Source organism: Camelus bactrianus, chromosome 3 (genome assembly GCF_048773025.1).
Source record: "Camelus bactrianus isolate YW-2024 breed Bactrian camel chromosome 3, ASM4877302v1, whole genome shotgun sequence".
Classification (NCBI taxonomy): domain Eukaryota; kingdom Metazoa; phylum Chordata; class Mammalia; order Artiodactyla; family Camelidae; genus Camelus; species Camelus bactrianus.
Genome location: NC_133541.1, coordinates 62,651,438 through 62,672,581, shown reverse-complemented (window position 1 = coordinate 62,672,581; position 21,144 = coordinate 62,651,438). Strand labels below are relative to the sequence as shown.

The window sequence follows — 21,144 nt, the reverse complement described above, 5'->3', positions numbered from 1 at the left end:
GGTGTGTATCATCACACCTACTTCATAGCTCTGCTGTTAAAATGAAGTGAAATAATGGATGTGAAATGTCTGGCACACAGAAAACACTCAATAAATGTTATTGCTGTTGTCATTATTATTAAGATTAACCTCTCCGGCAGTGACTTTTTACTTGTATTAAACTACAAATAATTTTCTCAGAGTTGCTGATCTGTCTTTAGATTGGACTTAGGGCAATTTGTTAGTCACTTTTACTCACTATTGCTATGACAACATGAAATTAGAAATCATTAATAAAGAGTGTTGGAAAATGGCTCAGACATTGCATTAAGTTAAATAAACTTGCAAGTTGGAAGTACAGTAAGGTAAGAGCTGACGCACACTAAAATGCACTCAGTTTCCAGCACAGCCACTAACTAGCTACGTGATTTTGTCCAGTCACTTAATCTCTCTGTGTCTCAGTTTTCTCATCTGTAAAATCAAAATCCAAATGCAGAATTTATGTCCTTTTCATCTATTACCTCTTTGAGGTACAATTATCTTTTTAAACAGAAATTATAATAAAACACAGACTCTAAATATGAGTTTTATCTCAAACTGACTTATTCAAAGACAAAAACACTGCTATAATGTTTTAAACAAAAAGTAGCCTAAAAAATGTAAACCCAAATATGATGCAAAATATTAAGAGCCAAAGAAATTATTGTTTCTTTAAGGGAAAAAAAGGAGATTTTATAATTTTTTCTAGTTTGGCACTTTGTTCATAAAATACACAAACAAATAAACATAAAATCCAGGCTAATACATTCACTGATTACAAACTACTGTTTGTTTTGAACAGAGGGCCAGTGTTTCACCATTTAATGTCAACAGTTACCACTGAGCACACACACACTATGTGATCAGAACTATGCTAAGCATGTCACACTTACTAGCTCACTTAATCCACACACAGAAACCTATGAAGGAAGTTGTATTTCCTATCAGCTGACAGATGAGAAAGCTGAGCATCCCAGGTTTGACTAATTTCCTCAAAATCACACTAGTGGGGAGTGGCAAGCTAGAACACAATACCAATCTGCAAGGCTCCTAAATCTAGTTAAACAGTTCACCATACAGCCCCAGCCCAAATAAGCTCCATGCACATTAACAAACCCAGCTGTACAAAATAATGAAAGAATTTTTAAAATGGGAAACTTTAAAAGACTAGACAAAAAATGGCATCCATGGAAAAGAGAATGAATGTGCACAACAAAAAAAGGAACCCACCTTCATGACCTATGACAGATCTGGAAGCTGTCTGAAAGCTAACAATGCCCGCCACATTGTCATTGGCCAAAATGTTCACTGTGACGGTGTCAGAGCTGGGCGAAATCCGACTTCCGCCTTCGGTGTACACCAAACCAACGATGATGCTCTCATCATCCTCGGGCTCAGTATCATCCAAAATAGTTAAAATGGCTGTCTTTTTGGTTTCACCTATAAAGAATTAATGGAATAAAACCTAAGTAAGAAAAATCATCAACAGAGAACTTATAAAGGCCCAAAACAACTTCTTTCAAAAAAAAGTTAAGCAAAAATACGTGAGTGAATTACAACAGTTCAGTATCATAAGCAATATAGTTGCCACCATAAGCAAATGTTATATGTTTATCTCTATCCTCTTTCACATATAAGACACTAAAATTTCATTAATATGGATAGATTGTGAAAAGGACATTTTGAATTATATAAAGGGTAGAATTATTTCAAAGAACCATGGTTTTACTTCCTGGTCTTTAGCCCAGAACAATGACCTAGGTAGGGGAAGAGGTTCTAAAGCATCTTCTGTTTAGAAACAGCTCCCTCTAGGAGAGTGGAGTCTCATTCTCATTTCGGTGTTAAAACTGAGAACGATTTTCAGGTAATCAAGCTGATACTTCCCTGAAAGACCAGGAATGCTTAGGGAATAGCAGTCAAAATGGGAAACAGAAACAGGATGATTAATTCTGAGCTAAAGAACCCGCCTAAATGAGGTAAGTCTTCCAGAAGCCAGATGAGATGACACCATCAGATACCAGTTTGCAGGCTGTGGACCTTAAAGAAAAGAGGCAGGACCAAGAGTGCCTCCAGAGAGCACGGATTATCTAAGAATTTAGGTTGGCTATAAACTATAGGCCATTTTGTGTGAGACTAAAGTTACAACTCATGGTAACACTAATTTGTATAATGCCATTATTTTACATGATAACTTCTTTGTAGTTACCAAAGTCAGTAAAAAACCTAACTTTAAATTTTCATCTCCACTCCCTCCTCATTAAATTTTCATTATTTCCTTTGAAATAGGGAGAAATGTTACCAATCACCAATCTGTGGATCCCTCCCCCACAACAAGCATATCATTATTCCACTGTTACCAAAACCAATTACTAGAAAATAACCATTATAGAAAAGTTTTATAGTATTTTTAAATTTTTCTGTAAAATATAATGCTTATTAGATGTTTCAAAAAGTATAATCTATATCCATCATGACCCCAATTACTGTTTCCAAAAAAGTATATGCATTAAAAAGTTAAATGATAAAAGATGCCATGAATTGCTCTAAGATATAAAATTGTGAATGACATTTACTTCCTCATTTTGTTGAATAACCTTAAGTTTTTATGAGTATACATTACTTTTCAACCAGAAAAACAGTATGTTAAAAAAATATATAAAATTTATAATTGCCCAAATCAGGATTTAAACAATGATTTCAGTAAAAATATCTTTCTCCTACTCAAAGAAAACTATATTAAATATATGAAATTTTGAAATTTTCAAGAATTAGATGACTCAAACAGCCTTGGAAAAGAATCAGTGAATCTGACCCTAATTCTAACTATTGTCCAAGTTCTCTACAATTTAATTGTTCATGAAAATGTAAAACAGTGTTCCCATCCAAGTCTAAGGACAGTATTATAAGTTGATCTATCACTAGGCCTAATTTAACATGAATGAAGTAAGCAAATTTATACTATTTATACTTACAAATGATTCTCTTTGGAGGTTTATCCTGATTTGTCTAGTGCATATGAAAAAGCTTCCCAGTTAATACTCATTTTCATAGCTACCAATACTTCTTACCCACATGTCTAGTTGTAGATACATGGCTCATTCTTGTAACTTCCTTTTCAAAAGTAAAACTTGCTTTACAGATGGCCTCTACATTTCCTTAAAGCCTCTCTACCACAAATAAAAAGGATAAAATTCACACATTCCCTAAAAATCTTCTCTTTTTAATAAACTACAAAATACACATGGCAGGCCCTATCAGTCTACATATATCAGTATACATATTAACAAGCAAATTAACTTCCATTTTTTTTCAAAACTATCATGCACTTTTACATATCAGCAAGAGTGTACACAGTTAGAATTCATACGAACATTGTCATAAAAACTGACTATAATGACTTTGTCAGGGAGAACTGAAATCCATTTAGAACATCACTCACCTTCAGCAAAAGTCAGAATGTCTCCAGCACCTATAAAATCTAAACCTTCAGTAGCTGTTCCACCAACAATACGCCATTCAACTGTCACCTGACCCAAGCTGCCCCCTGTCCTGTGGATCATCATCTCCACTGTGGCTTGGGGCTGCTCTTGAACTTCGACATATAAGCCATCTTCTGAGGTATTGGGGCTAATACTGTAGATCACAAACACTCCAAAGGCATCACCATTTAATGCTATGACAACTGTAGAAGTATTTGGCTGTCCTATGGTTGGCAGGTTTTTAAAACTGGCTGTGATGTTCATGAGATGAACTTCAAGGAGAGAAATTAGGAAACTCTCATCCATCTCTGGGAAATCGTCGGGAAGAACAGAAACTGTGAGATTTGCAAATTCATCACCTTCCAGCATTATGGCCCACTGCCTTGTCATGGGCTCATAGTCACTACCAGCCACAGCCTGACCGCTAAAAAGAGATGCTACCCTGGTCATGTTTTTCTTGTAGGTCCAAAAGTCTGAGCCGTTAACAGTTGGGGTGATCCATGATGTCACCCAAAAACACTGGGGGCCTTCAGAAGCACTAAAAAAGGAAAACGCTGAGCATGCATGTTCTTTGAGGCACAAAGTGGCACAGGTATACTGGGGTTCCCCCACTGCAGAGACATTCACCCACGTCCTCCAATGTAGATCAGGCACCCCTTGAATTGGCGGTTCATAGTAGGACAGTAAATCTTGACCTTCCTCAACCGCAAGGGCCACTACATCAATGTCGGAAGTACTGTAGAACAGCAGCAGCCGACCAAAGTGCCCTCCGCTAAAACGTGGAGCGACAATTAAAAGACAGGTTAAGCACTCAAAGCAATCTAGGGATTACATATAGCGAAGAGAATGCTGATGGTGGTTTTCACTCTTTTTTTTTTAAATGTATCAAGTACTAGGACAAGCATAACTATGTGTCTTAATCACATTTGTCTTTCACATTATTTTCTCTCATGTAAGGATACCTGGCTAGTTTTTGATCAAACAATACTTATTTTTAACCAAGCTACAGAAGTATTCTGGAAGATATGCAAATCATAACCATTACAGAATTTTCAAACAGAATTAGAAAATGGATCTTCATTGCCAGATTTCACTGGAAAAAAGTAACAATGATAACAACAGGAGTACATTTTAAGGAAATGTAATTATTTGCCACAAGGTCAAAAGACCACATATTTTCTATTTCTGAAGGAGGTCAGTGAACTGTATGCTGCCTCAGAAAAGAAATGCAGAAAAAACAGAACCTGAAAATCAACCACTTTATATGGCATCTGAATGTTCTTTAACTTAGAAGCTAGTTGTAGTTAAGCTCTAATTCAAACAAATCACAGATTAAAGCAATGAATTTCTGGGGTTGGAAAGCCCTATGATGTATAATCCATTTCACTAATAATAGGTATGATAAACACAATGAGCTTCTTACATTAAGAGGCATGATTCAATTAAACAAACTATAATAACCTATAAAATAATTCACATTACATAAAAACTACCAAACTTAAATTACTTAACTGATCCTTGCCCACCACCCCACAATTCCCATCATCCCCACAGACACAAGTAGTCATCTCATATACCTTCTCCTGACAGTTATGTTAGCACAGGAACTTCTCTCCAGAGGCTCTTGAACACGATAAACCGACTGAACAAAGGCTACCGTACCGTAAGGATTATCATTGGCAGGAATAATAATATTTGCCACTCGATCTAACCCAACAGTACCTCCACCAGAGGCATCAGTTAGTTGCATCTGGATAACCTAAAAATACAGTGAAAACTTCCTTAACAGAATCTTGGCTCTGAAATTAGAATAAAAATGATGCAGGAAAAAAATCAATAATATCCATTCAAATACAGAACAAAATGGAGTGCAATATAAAGAAACCTCTCCATTACATTTACAAACCCAGCATGTAACAGAATAATCCACCACCAACTTTAATAACAGAGCATGATTACACATAAGAAATACAGGCTGTTCAAGTTTCTTAATATGCTGTTATATAATCTTGTCAATCAATTTTAAGATGCCTGTTTATGTTTATCACTTCAATAATACACTTTTATATCCTATACCTTTTTTCGCTTAGGGAAAATACTGCATGCGTGTTTTGTGAATAGTTAATTTATTATGCTTTATTTCCCACATTCTCATAAATGGAAATTCTCTGATAAAATTTAAACCAAAAAAATATGATTCACCTAAATTTAGAAAAAAGAAAAATGTTTTATATGTATTAACTAATATCTAATATTTTAGAAGTGAATGACACAATTAGCATTCAAATGAAATTTTATGGACTTATCTTCTATGAAAATTTGACACTCTTAAAGAATATATGCTATTAAGTATAATTTTATGAGATCTAGGTTTTAATAATACTTGAATTTCATAAAATAAAATGATCTTCAGCCAATATATGCTAGTGATGAATCAATTTTCCCACTAAGACTCTACCTGCCACCTTGCTTCTTCAACTTGAAAAGCAAATATCAGGAAGATAAATCTAGCATGGTATTTGTCACATAGTTAATTCTCAAAATTGTTGAAGAATAAATAAATGAGTGGAAAATCAAAATCTACACTTAATTAAGACCGACTGGCCCACACTCAAGCCAAAAGGGAGTCTGAATATAAACAAATTAAGAGTTTATATGGAACAATACAGCAAAACTTATGACAGATTATATATATATTGAATCATTAAAGCAAAATATTGAAAAATATGTAATCGTAACCAAAAAAATTCTTATACTAGTAAACTGTTATGTGTACAAGATCTATTTCTAGAATATTCTTGCATTTGTTGTCTGTAAGGATCACTTTCACAGTACCAAATTTGAACATTCTTGCAAAAATAATTTACTGGACACCTCTATAAATGTCACAGTAACAGTCATCTGTTCTAGTCACTATAAGACAAGATATAATTCACAGTGTCATTCTAGACTAGCCATTCCTCTCACCTCTTCAATCTCCGGAACGTCGTCAGCCAGGACCTCTAACAACAAGGTTTGAATGGTTTCCCCAGGGGCAAAGGTCACATTACCTGAGACAACTCGCAGGTCGCCAGTAGCAAGCTGTCCATTAATGGTGGCAACCCACTGAACAGTAACATTGCCGAGTGTCCCAGAATTTCGAATTATTGGCAGGTTTACCTTCACTGAGTTAAACTCAGGTTCCTCAACAATAAGTTTAGTAGTCTGAAAACCTAAAGGGCAAAGCAGAGTTAATTTCAATTACAATGTGAAACCAAGTCAAGGGAGAGCTAACCAATTGCCATCCTATAGTCGATTCTTTTGTCCCCTGAGCAATCTAGGAAGCTAAACTCCACAAAATCAGGGAAACATGCTGTGACACAAGTTGGTCAGGCCTGTCAAATCTTCCAAATTATTTTTCATTATGACAGAAGCAGAAATCATAAACTCAGATGCCCACGGGGGCCAGGCATATACCAGTCAACGTGAAGTGGGTCTGGTGAGTTCTGTGGCTAACTGCATAGTACAAGCCTGGCAGTTGGCATTTTGCTTCCATGACTGATGGTATGCAGGAAAGGGGGCTTGATGTTGCCAGATTATTCTATTATGAAGAAAGCCCAGAAATTAAGAAAGTTCTGTGAATTAAATTAGTTTTTTAAAGATTCACCAAATACACCTAGGAGCCAGATCTGACCTAAAAGCCTAAGTGTGATTTCCAGATTTTTGCTAGGAGGTTGGTTTCTTTTTTTAATGGCAACTAACCACTGCTAGTACACAAGTGTTCTATGTGTCAGTGACAACAGGTTAAAAGGAAACATGATCAAATCAATTCTGAGTCACTAAAGATAAAGAAATGTACACAGACAAGTATACATTGTCTGAATCTATGCAAACAAGTAAAAGACACAGACTAGTCTCATTACCAAATAATCCATAGGGGTCATCAGAGGCTTCAATGATAATGACCGCCTCTGTTAACGCCCCTAGTTTGGCTCCTCCTGTTGTCTCATTAAGCAGTTGCACAAGAAAAGATTCTTCCAACTCAGGGTAGATGTCATTAATGATATATATTGGCACGGCTTTACTGGTTTCCCCTTCTAGCAAGACCACATCTGATGAAGCTATACTATAATCTTCACCTACAAAGACAAAAAGCAAAATGCTAAGACTTATTTTAACATATGACAATCAACATCCCATATATGAGGGAAATACTATGACATACTACATTTCATGGACATACTTCAAAAGACTTTTTTGAGGATACTGACTAGATTTATTCTAAACAATATTTTATCTCTCTTGCAAGAAAAAATAGGTTTGATATGACAAAAATAATGAAAAAGACATCCTGAGTATTCAAGTTCATGCCTTCATTTCTTTTTTTTTAAATATTTTTAACTTGTTATAATTTATTTATTTTTATTGTAGTCAGTTACAAGGTATCAATTTCTGGTGTACAGCACAATGTCCCAGTCATGCATAGATATACATTCATTTTCATATTTTCATTAAAGATTATCACAAGATACTGAACACAGTTCCCTGTGCTATACAGAAGAAATCTGAGGGGGTTTAAAGTCTGTTTTTATATATAGTCATGCCTTCATTTTTAGAAAGACGTTTACATAATCTGTTCTATCTGCTACATACACATGTAAATGATACAAATATAGACACAGACACATAGACAAGGATACAGATATGCACAGAGTGTCATTCATTACCACAAAATGGCCCATTATCTACAGAATTCTAAAAAAATGTATGCCATACTTTTAAAACAAAGAACAGAACTAGAATTCTGATCTCATTAAGGAGATAAATCACACTGTTGCACAGAGATGGACCTGTTAGCATCATCAATCCTATTAACTGGAAACTATGGACTTTTCAACAAAGTTGGATTAAAAGCTGCTACTACACCACTCAGGGTGGTCTTGAATCTGGCCAAACAGTGAAATGAAAGGGAAAGAGGCTTCTTAAGGAGCTTGGGGGCTAATTTCCTAAAACACTGTTCAATTCTCACCATCTATCAGTGTATAAAGCCCCCTATAGATAGGTATTCCTCTGGGCTTCCAACCCCAAATGCATTTGCATGTGCGTGCATGCGCGCGCACACACACACAACTTAGAGACTAGGTGAGTCTGGTTTGTTGTGTTTTCAAGCAAGTATCATATGCAGATGATTTATTTCAAAAAACCAAGTATATTATCCCATCCATTCACACTTATGTCCTTTGAGTACATACTAGAAAGATTCTAACTGAACAGCTCCTAGGCAAATCTCCCTCTACATGCTGTAACTGCACCACGAAAGAAGACAGTCTCCTAATGTTTGCATTAGGCAATGAAATCCTTTTGCTTAAAGGTAAAACAGTTAATGCTAATCATTACCTCTACCACATCCTTCATAAATAAACAATCCAGATAAATGGGCTGAGAGACAAGACTGTTGCCAAGCACTGCAATCATGGCTGCACATTTTATCCTGCATTCCCTGGTATAGTTTACACATGAATTCCTTCCAAAAAGAGAAATCCTAACAATGCTTTAAATTTCACTGGTTTGCGCATATCTGGGTCATCATAGCTTTTAATTTGCCAACAGCTTTCACAAATTCTACAAAAACAATGTCAAATATACAAAACAAAACTCTAGATTTGTGCCTTTAAAAAGATGCAAGAGTACTATTGTTTTCTGGTTGACTTCTCTAACTACATCTTTGAGTGGCTTTGTTAATCAAGGATATAATTTCCCTCTTAAACACTCCACTGCTCCTTAGCTGTCCTTTCTCACCAGCTATCGCAGTTACTGGCACAGCTTTAAACTTCACAGAAACATCTGCAAATGTTCCTCCTGTTCTAGTCACATTGATAATGGGTCCAACATGATTTTCTGCCACTCGAACCACCGGTACGGAGAGCTGAAGAATTCCAAACGCATCATCATTGGCAGTGATAATTAGATGAGCAATAGTTTCGACCTTGGGCCCAAGGCGTGGAGAATTTGGAACTGAAAGACAGAAGAAAAGCTAATATATCAAATTCTAAGAACTGGCCAAAAGTCATCAAGAAGCCTCAGCAAGATCCAGCAGCCAAATGGGATCATCATTTTGTGCTTTCTCTCTACTATTTACATTAAAAAATAGCCATCCATTTCTATGAGCCAGCACTAATCTAGACACTAGGGGTACAGAAATAGATTAAAGAGAAAGTCCCAACTCTCTGGTAGCTTCTACGGAGATTTTTATCACAGAATCCTTAGCAAAAGAATATTTGTTTGTTTGTTTATTTAAAACAAGTATTTATTACCCTACAAAGATAACAAATTTTAATAAGCACTGAAAATTTGTCAAAAGGTAAAAAATGATTAGAGTAGAATTCGTCATCACTCTGCATAATATTACAACAGGTAATGATGAAACCTACAAAATTATGCTCTTCTAATTAGTTACCAGCATGCTATAAATTTTTAAAACAGCATTTCAGTTACAAAGGTGAGTAGGAAAGTAATTTAGTTCCCCAAAGGCCAGCTGCAAATCACCACACACTAATTCGATCACTGCCTCTCCCTGCTTCAAGGCCCTCCCTCAATAACCTTCTCTCCCTGCCCCACTTGGGTTAATAAGTCACTCAGCTACCTTGTCCAGAAAGCAGAATGGGCTTCAGTGCGACCTCAACACTGCCAGAATAGAATGCGCTCCCTTAAGCTTGTGAGGGCATGCATTTAAGCCTGTGCAAGGAAAGTTGGGTCGGTCAGACTCCGCCGCCGAACGTCCAGTGCCCAGTGACGCAGCAATACTATACCGCATGCGCAGGCCCCATGTATTGGTACGAAATCACTTGTGCTGCGCAAGCGCGGTGGATACCCCACGTGGTTCACGTAGCTGGCTAGGTGCCGGCTTTGGCGGGCGGGACTTTCTGCCTCCGCTGCCGCCACTGCAGCCTGTGGAATCTCCGCAATAAAGACACGTCAGAGGCACCTACGGCTCCAACAGTGTTCCTCGCCCGCCAAGTCTGTGAACCCGCCAGGCCTCGAGTACCTGCAACACAGCCTACTTTTAAGACTCCCTTCTTACTTTCCACTGATCGTAGAGAAAGCAGAACTTATTTTGAAGTCATTTCACAAGACTTTTCACAAACTCTCCCTGACTTATTCTCAAGACTCATTTCCAACCAGCACCCTTGTCAAAACAATATAAAAAGTAAACTTTCAACACAAATGAAGCATCAACAGACTCTTATTACAAGTACACAATTCTGAGTTCATATTTAGAACATCTCTAACAATGTTGGTATGTGGAAGTATGTGATAATGAATAAAATTTAACATTTTTCAGACAATTTAATCTGAATACAAGCAATGACACCATTTAATTTCAGTGACAGAGGCCCCGACTGTGCTAAATTATATCACAGTTAAAACCATAAACTATAAATCAATATAACATAATTAAATTCAACTAAATTAGAAAAAAAGAGCAGCAACCCAGAGCAAGCAGATGACATTTCGTGAGTGTGCACCATCTGACAGGCATTATTCTCAGTACTTTCTTGCATTAAGTCATTTGCTTCCCACAGCATCTCTATGTGGTAGGTAACACTGTCCACATTTCACAGATTAGGAATCAGAGGCACAAAGATGTTGATGAGGTCAGCTAAGGCATTATACTAGGACCTGGTGGACACAACTGAGATGCATTCTGTAAGGGTTTGTCTAATCCTTGCTCCCAATATGCAATTCCTCATCAAACCAGGGATAAAACCATCTATCCATGACTGCTCCTCCTGCCCCATGCCTGCTCATCACCAGTCTTCTCACACTGCTCTCCTGAAAGCTGGTGATGACAGAGTACAGAGACCCTGTCAGCCCTACACTGGCCTTTTAAAGTGTGAGATGATATCACCCAAATTTGCGCTTAATTTTTCTTTTTTTTTTTTTCATTTTTAACATTATTTTCTTTCTAATGCTTTTAATTGTTTTTTAATTATGTCACATCATAGCTTATGCCTATTCTGAACTCCACCAAGCATGCTGCCTGGTTCTAGAAACATATTAAGCATAAAATACACATGGACTGTTTCTCCCATCCCACAGTGCATTGATATTCTGCATATACCACTTTATTAATAATAATTGTTCACATTTATTGAATGCTTACCACATGTAGGACACTATTCATTTTCACACATAATTATCGTATTTAAGTCCCATAAATTCTGTATTATAAATAAGGAAACTGGGGCTTTAAAAGTTTATGTGCAACAGCTTATGACTATACCTGTGAACATAAGTTATCTGACACCAGCACCCACAGCCCTCAGACACTGCTCTATGTGATCCTCGCTTTCAGTTTTATTTCTAGCTCACTCAGTAAACTGTGAGTTCCCTGAAAACTAGGCTATATTTTATAATTTTTTACTTAATAAAACTAATTACTGGGTTTTATTTCAATCTATTTATTATTATAACTGATCCTAAATCTTGCTAAGAAAAAAATGGATGGGTTATTGTGTAAGAATTTTAATCTGGACTATAACCCGAAAATTTAATGTTAGCAATTGTCCTAAAAAGTAAATTTCCTTCTATAACCATGGACTACAATTACATTGCAGGCAAGAACGTTGCCCACTATACAATATATTCATCCAGCAGTTACAGTAAGGTAAAGAAATTTACTTGTAAGAAACCTTAATCTATATGGCAGAACACAGAACACATGCAGATCTTAAAATCTTACTCTTTGGACTATTTAATTCCAATTTCTTTAAGAAGGTTTTATTATATTATTCAATATATAAAACTCATTTAATATATTTTATTTATAAATATTATTCTAAAACTGATATTAAATTGATATTAAATTAATATCACCAATCTTTCTTCCTTTTCTTGTTATCTCATTCCAGGAAATCTAAATTTTTCTCTTTATTTAAAAACTCCTTTCTAAAGTTCTTTGTCTTCTTAGAGAAATGTGACTAATGAATAAACTGTGGAGCAGTCACTGCTTTCATTTTCACGAGCTCAGGCCCTGCTCTCTCCTAGTAGCCCCCCAGTCTCTACAATGCTACTGGGCCACAACCCCAGTGGAAATGGCTGCTACTTTCCCCATCCCTCATCCTTATCCCCAACCAGTGCCTTCTTCTCAGCTGTCACAATGACCAACAAAATTTCCAGGACTTCTTACTACTACACGGCCCTGGCCCCCTTCCTTTATGCAGCTGCCAGATCTAGTGCTCATCACCCATACAAAGAGACTGTTGGTTAAGGAATCTTCCAGAGTGGATCAGCACAAGAAAGACTCAGGATCTTGCTACCAGTACTGTCCTTGGAATCACCAGGTTGATTCCAGAATGTTTTGGAAGCTACGATATACAGTAAATAGTACTAGAGGTCAATGACACTGGATTACATAGACACTTCTAAAAATTTAGTCTGGGAATGCAACAGACTTTTAAACATGATTTCATGTTTTCAACTGTCCCACTGCCATTTGCCTTATACATACACTTTAGTAAGAGGATGCTTTCAAAGTTAGAGCTTACTATCTTTATGTAATTTTCTACCATACCAAATTCTTAATTTATTGTTTCAGGATTCTTACCCCTAATAATAATAGCAACACACTAATGGTTACTTACTTGGGCGATTCTGTACTTTCTCTATTAAAGCAGAGTTGAGTAGTTCAATAAACAAAGACTCCGACCTTTCTGGTTCATCGTCATCCAAAATTGAAATAGTCATTGTTGCCTCACTCTGATTGGCTCTGAAAAGAGCAAATCCAGAAGCTGGTATATAGTCTTTCCCTTGAGTTGCTCTGGCTAAATTAGGTGGAAAATAAGGCAGTTTTTCCATATCATCCAGTGTTGCATACGTGACCATGACTTTTCCCAAGAGGCCTTTTAACCTTACTATTAACAACGTGATGTTCTGTGCGGCTTCCTCCACTTTAATAGGTCTGTTTTTCTCAGAAAAGATGAAGACCCCACACGGGTCATCACTAGCCAAAACTGTTAATGTGGCATTAATACGAAGTCCCAGAGTGCCACTGGAGACACTGAGGATGGACACAGAGAATGCCTTATCCAGCTCTGGGTCTTCATCAGGCAGTATTTCCACTGTGATGTTGGCGCTCTTCTGCCCCATCTCAAATGTGACGTTGCCAGAGGTGATGGCCAGATCACCATCAGGATCAGAGTCTATGCTCCAAAGCAAAGTCACCCGAGACAGGGCTCCATGACTTCTCATGATCTTTAAAATATTTAATATTAAAATATGTTAAAGGAAGAGGTTTGCACATATAGAATGATAACAGGATATTAAATTTTTATTGTTTTATATAAGCTGTTGTCGAGAATCCAACATTCTTAAAGACAATGTACTACCCATCTTTGAAGACCCTTAAAAAGTGATTACTTAAAAAGTGATTACTATATGGACTATTTTTAGCTTTTAACTAAACTACAGCTGTATCATTTCTGCAACTATAACATACATTAGTAACAAAGCAAATATAATTAACAACATATTATATTTAAGCACATTCATGAATATGTCTACATTTACTGCAAAGAGGTATATACTTTATTGCAAGGAATAGACGAATGATGGTTTTCTGAAAAATTAGCCATAAAACTCACTTTTAAAACAAATTATATTTAATAGTATGTAAAATATAATATGAAAAACAAATTCAACAAAAAATGTAACCTCACCCAAGATTATATAAAATATATTTAAGAAGGAAGAAATGCTTTCAACAACAGTATATTAAAGGAGGAAAAGCCTAAAAAAAAAACCACTTCAAGTTAAGTCCAGACTAAAAGTAATTTTTATTTATACTTAAAATGTGAGTGTTGGCTAAAAATAAAATTCAAGATAGGAATTTTACAAAACTTGATGCTTTCCCTTAATCCTTCTTTTTTCTTTCTTGAGTAATTAGTTATCCTTTCTAAAGGTGTTGAATTTACTCCACAACAGTTTACAGAAGATCTGCCATAGGAGTACAGAAAGGATATATTTTGAGTTATTTGTCTTCATCATTTGTAGAAAATCTGAGGAAGCTGAGCAAACTTCTAGCTCCTCTGAATTATTTAACAATCGACTCCTACTTAACTTCCACTGGAACAAAGCAGAGTAGACACACACACACATACCACAAAGGGGTGTCATTATTGCTGTTAACAAATTTTGTGGATTTTCTTTCCCTCTGGGAGAGATAAAAGACAGGATTTCATCTCTCTTCCCAGTTACATAAGCATGGTTATGTGACTTGATTTGACCAAAGAAGGTAGATGGAAATGCTATGAATCACTTCCACAAAGAAGCTGAAGAGCCAGTGTGCAGTTCCCACATCCACGTCTCCCTTCTCCATGAAGCCAGTTGAGATGTAGTCTCTGCAATCTTCAGCCCTGAGTGATGGATGACTGCCACCTTAAGGTGGACGTATACCATGAGTGAAAAATCAATCTCTGTTGTAGTAAGCCAATGAGATTTTGGAAATGTTTCTTCCCATCACCTATCTGAATTACTATATAAATCTATGCAGTACATCTCCACTGTATTCCTAAGAGTCAGGAACCCTCAAAATCATAAAATGAGTTTGTATGCAAAACAAAACAAAGACAAATGTCAAATCACTGTTCAATTATCAATGAACTGTCTGTGCCACTGGACTCATTCCCCTCCACTTACACAGAAAAAATCTACCCCAACACAACACAATAATACAATGTTCAAAGAACAGAAAGTGTCTAGGACTGGAGGAAAAAAATGTACTCACATTTAATACAACAGTGCTGTACCCATCTTCTGGTTCAGTTCCATTGACGAAGAGTGACTCAGGACTAAATTCAAATACACCGTGAGCGTGGTCAGAGGCCGCGATGGTGACAATAATTTGGGAAGCCACTCCTAAACTGGCTGCATGAGTAAGTTCCAAATAAATGTTAATCAGTAATTTACAAACCAAAGGAAAAAGCAAGGAACAACTTACTGAAAAGAGTTGTACCATTCACTGGGTAAGGTTCTAATTTGTTTTAGAAAAAAAGGCGGACACAAATGGCTGTCACACGTATTCATGCTTTTATGACCTTTCTCTGTTTTGGCACCAACGTGATACACAAGTGCTGCATAAGCAGTGGACATGAATAAGGAAAACTTGTTTTTCTTTTTCTTCTCTATGAAAGAGAACATTCTCCCACATAAGTCTATGAGGAAAGTCTCCCACGACCTTTACTGACCTCAGAAGAACATGAGCCAAAATGACTCTTACCTTTAGGAAACAGTAGTTTCCCTATGATTTCCTTAACCTGACTGTACAGACTCTTGGTTTCCAAGCGTGCATTAATTCTAGGCCTATTTTTCATCATATTATATTATAGATCTACATCTCCCGGTCTCAAAGAGTCCAAGTCCTCTAACTAAAAAGATGCCAAGACTTAAAGAAGTATTTTACTTTTTCCTAAGAAGTATGTTCAACTTTTCCGTTGTATTAATGGATGCAGACAAGAAAATAAACAATCCCAAAAGAAGGAGAGTAATTAAATATCGAAGTTAAAAGAGGCACTGATGGAAGTCAGGAATGAGAGGGGTGGGAACATGAGTTCTGAAACTAGAGTATCAAACCTGACATTCGGAAAGAGGAATTCTCTTAGGGAATCTTTTTAGAGAATCTTTTTGAGAGTCTGAAAGAGTTCTCCCTAAAGAGAATAAGTATTCTATGTATTCCCCCTTAATACGAAAAAATATTTGCGATAAAAAGCTGAATCAGGTTTGTATATGAATCTAATTCAAAAGGCACCCTTTTTTTTTACTATTTCCTCCCATTAATAGGCAACTTATTCTCCCCATTTATTTCCTAATTTCCCTTCCCATTTGTTTTGATTAAAAGCTGCATATAAAGACCCATTTGTGTTTTTTGGGTTTTGGGGGTTTTTTTAACATTTTTTTTATAGAGTTAAAGTCATTGTACAATGATGTGTCAAGTTCCAGTGTAGAGCACAGTTTTTCAGTTATACATGAAAATGCATATTTTTATTGTCACATTTTTTTTCGCTGTGAGCTACCACAAGATCTTGTATATATTTCCCTGTGCTATACATTATAATCTTGTTTATCTATTCTACATATGCCTGTCAGTATCTACAAATTTTGAAATCCCAGTCTGTCCCTTCCCACCCGACCCATTTGTTTTTGTAAAGAAAATCAGTATGATACATTTTACACCAACATATAAATGTTCTATTTATCTCCTTTTCAGGTATTCAAAACTATGTAAAATGTTTTTCAATAATCACTTTTGTAAATGATACCAAGCAAAATTTCTATTACAATTGGGATCAGGAAACTGCATTAGATTCATACAAAGAAGAGTCTGGGCTTTGGAGGCAGGCAAGGACTTCATTCTGACTTTATCACTTTCTAGCTGGGTGACGATAACATGGAACAAATAATACTTCATAAAGTTGTTGTACTGGTTAATGAGAGAAAATATATCATGGACCTTCACATAGTAGGTATCAATAAATGGTTAGTATTGTTGTCTCTAAAAAGAAAAGTTAAAATGCAAAATAGTAAAGGACCTTGGAACAGCTGCTTACCATGTTTGCGAATAGTTGGAAGGAAGAATTCCATGTCCCCATCACCACTACCACTGCCATCAGCCCTAAAGAGATCAGTCCCTTCACAAGGAAAAATAGACAGAGACACAACCCACACAACATACATTGACACAAAGAGAAAATTGAGAGCTCTTAAAACATATCCAGCAAAGAGGAAAATACAGTAATATTCATCAAATGACGTGCATTGTTCCATAAAAACCAGGCTAAGTGGTGACAGTACAATATTAGTCAAGTTACCAATTTAGGAAACTTTCATTCAGAGCTTCAGGAAATACTCCAGGTAGGCTGTAACTGGCATTTCCAATTTCTGCCAATTTATCTCTGGTTTTATTTTTAGATTTTCACTTATAACAATGTAAATTGTATTAACATTTTTAATATTTTTGTGCATATAACAGCTTATACTCAGGCCTGTACGCATGTGACAGTCACTTTAACACTGACAACAACCAACTAAAACTTTGTTTCCCTCCAGCCACACATTTAAATCCCCACAATGTTTACCATTCTCAGATCTGATCACCCTTTTGCCACTGACATTTTGGAAAGAACCCTAGACAAGTAGTCTAAAAACCCTGCTTCAGCCCTGGCTGCAAGAGATACCAGCTATAAAACCTTCAGCACATCACTAAACCTCTTGGTGCCTCATTCTTCTTACCTATAAAAGGCGCTTGCTGCCTTGTACAGAAATTCTCTAAAGATCAAATAAATAATAATGTAGAAAATTAAGTACCCTGGCAATACATAAAGACTATAATAAAGAGAAAGTGGTTTTAACTTCACTTCCAATACATCTCATACGCCAACCATTATTTCACCAAGCGTTTGCAAACAAAGAAGACAGGGAGGGCAGCAAAGGCCACAGTGGAAAAGAAGAGCTAAGAGAAGAGAGACCACATGCACACCTTCTACGGGATCTCTGATTGACATGCTTGTTTAAGATCTGCCCTGCTCTCCCCTCAAAAGGACTGTGATACATCAGACTTGAGAATTTGTGGCACCCAAAACCTGAAATTATCTTAGAGACTTACAAGAGGGAAAATGGATTTCAGGGACTGTCCAGTGCATGGCTTTGCTTCCATATTAACCACAAGTTGTGAGAAAGAGAGGCGAGGTTTAACACCAAAGTGCTCTGGTTAGCATAAAACATCTACTCAGGCGGCTGTCATATGTAAAATCGGTTTTATAGACACAACAGTGTGGAATAAGGGTTTCTCCCCTGACCCGCAAAAGAATTTAGCTCTACAAACCATTTCACGTCTTAGGCAGGCCCAGCTATGACTCAAAGACCAGAGGCCAGCGTCTGGATTCCTTTACCTCTAGTCCCGACTCAAGGTGGGCAGGATCAGATTCTCTGCCAGTATTGCCCACTTAAGAAACTGCAAGATTGGTTTTCAAATGAGCAGTCATGCCCAATTAACAATGCATATTCTAGAGATATGGGAAGAAGTTTCTTCACAAAATCACAAGTATCACCATGATCACAAATATCACTCTGGGACAATATTTGATGTTCCTTATTAATCAATAGTAGATACTGATCACTAACATGTTATTTATTACACAGGTATTTTTAGCTATAAGTGATACAAAGAACAACTTTTCATATATTTTATAGTGACCTTTGATTCATGAAATCTTGTCATGAAAATAATGATTTGGAGATGTGAAGACTTGTCTCCGGAAGACAAGCAAGGCTGGTATTTTGACATGCCACCTGCCAGACAGGTTGTCCAGCATGTTTCTACTGTTTTATGCAGTCACCATACTGAGGTGCTGTATAATCACTTCTCTGGCTTGGCCTCCTTTCCCTTCTCCTGGGCTGTGGGAACACAGGGAAGGGAAATGTGGAGAAATTTTGCCGTGCTTACTCCAAAGTCTCACTACATACCAGAAGACAGTGTTTCTGTCCTATCCAATTTCTCCCTCTGGATGGCTTATAGAGTATTATGATTTTCTTCACCAAAACATGAAAATAATAATAAGGTAACAATATCAGGTTTTGTAATGGAAGAGACTGCCCTAATGAATACCATACCAATGCTCAATTTCTTATATTTATAAAGGTAGCATGGCACACATCTCATGTAGCACCTGATAATCAAACACAGTGATACTTCTGCAAAAATACATATATAATAGTTAACCTAAGAGTGATAAATAAATATTATAAATAGCTATTCTTCAATGCAGATGAGTTTTGCCACAAAACGGATTTTTGACTCCAAAAATCTTTGATAATCGAAGCTTTCTGAATATCAGAATTGAGGATAAGGTATTGTTAACTGTTTTATTGACAACCACCTCATAAAAGATCACCTAAAGGGACTAATAATTTTACCTGTCTGTACCTGTGCTACACCTGGAGCTAGCTCTAGAGGAGCTACCATGAAATTGAAATAAGGGAGAAGGGAGAGAGGTGAATTTAGGGGCACCTGCTCTGAACAATAACTATAATTTGGTGATTTAGCATATTTAAACTGTTTCATCGTAAAAGCACATCTACTTTATGAAAAGACCAATGGGTAATAAAAGGGGGGAAACCAGAACAATAGGTTAAATCAAAGGAACATATTTTTAATAGAATCTACTACTATCATGATGAATGGACAAGCAAATATTTAATATTTTTGAGTCACTGGTCTTACCTCCTCCCTCCAAGTTTAACAACTCAACTTTAAAAGATTTCTCCAATTCAGGGATAGAATTATCAGTGATGTTAACAGAAATGTACTTATATCTTTCTCCTGGTTGAAATTCTAAGGTGCCAGCAACACTCTGAAATATAAATAGAAGATTTATCCATTAGATTATAATTATTCTATACATGAATGTGTAAAATGAGAATGTTTACTATGTCCTAAATTGTATACATACTGAAACAGATGAACATAAGCAAAATATAAAATGGAAAACACTTAAGTGGATATGAATAATGTTCAATATAATTCTAAATAAATATTCTTCAATGAAATAAAGTAGGTGGATTTTTATCTCTCTTATTTGCCTATTCATCAAAAAAGCAGTCAAGGAAAATGAGAAACCTGAATAGGTGACATCCACAAATTTCTAATGAATTGATTGAATGAGATGCACAGAATTCTCTTGACCAAGTTTACTTAGAACTATTCAAATTATATCACTGACAAACTTAAATACTCAGTGCACAATAATAATGGCATTTTCATTCTAAAAATTTCTCCTAGCAATAATAAATATCAATATATTGGGCATTAATCTTTCCTTGATTATACTTGCAATCACAATTCACAATATAGATTCCTCATCAGAAAAGTTCACAACTCTAAGGAAAATGAAACGTTATTTAAATTCAAAGTCTTAAGGCCCTTTTTTCCTCCCATTATTGAATGTAAGCATTTTGCCCTCAAGTGATGAGAATGAAATTTAAAGCTGTTTAAATGTTTCTAGGGTTAGCTTGTGTGGACAACTATATTTCATCTTGTAGAGCAATTAATGATCCTACAGCTAAATTGAGGAACCCAAGTACCAATCACTAATCACTCATTTATTAACTTTTTTCAATATCTTCACACAGCATATGCATGGCACCATTTTAGACACTTGGGATTCAAAAACAGCCAAGACAAATCTCTAGTTTCATGAAAACATTCCAGAAGGAGTATTCAGCATGGAATAGAAAACAACTGCTATAAAAGGCACACAGTTAGCTCATGAAAAATGAGTGGTTAATTTTGCCTAGAGTATAGTCATCAGAGAAGTAATTCCACAAGTCTTAACGACAGAAATAATAGCACTTCTGTCGACATGGTTTACTGAATATTTTAAGCCTACTGTCGAGAACTACTTCTCAGGAAAAAAAAAAGATTCCTTTCAAAACATTACTGCTCATTGACAAGGCACCTGGTCACTCAAGAGCACTGATGGAGATGTACAGTGAGATTCACATTGTTTCCATGCTGCTAACATAATGTCCATTCTGCAGCTCACAGATCAAGAAGCAATTTTGACTTTCAAGTCTTATTATTTAAGAAATACATTTTGTAAGGATATAGCTGTCA

At 36.2% G+C, this 21,144-nt stretch overlaps 1 protein-coding gene across 1 annotated transcript in view; it reads right to left on the bottom strand.

Moving 5' to 3' along the window:
- Nucleotides 1–21,144, bottom strand: part of ADGRV1 (adhesion G protein-coupled receptor V1) — a 471,474-nt gene that overhangs the window by 361,469 nt on the left and 88,861 nt on the right. Inside the window, exons 25-34 of the mRNA XM_074360351.1 lie at nt 19,753–19,882; nt 17,081–17,161; nt 15,262–15,401; nt 13,121–13,730; nt 9,276–9,491; nt 7,400–7,615; nt 6,465–6,709; nt 5,075–5,256; nt 3,458–4,269; nt 1,249–1,458 (exon numbers count right to left, since the gene is read on the bottom strand). Of these exons, the coding sequence (XP_074216452.1) occupies nt 1,249–1,458; nt 3,458–4,269; nt 5,075–5,256; nt 6,465–6,709; nt 7,400–7,615; nt 9,276–9,491; nt 13,121–13,730; nt 15,262–15,401; nt 17,081–17,161; nt 19,753–19,882 (2,842 nt within the window). The remainder of the gene's footprint in view (nt 1–1,248; nt 1,459–3,457; nt 4,270–5,074; nt 5,257–6,464; nt 6,710–7,399; nt 7,616–9,275; nt 9,492–13,120; nt 13,731–15,261; nt 15,402–17,080; nt 17,162–19,752; nt 19,883–21,144) is intronic.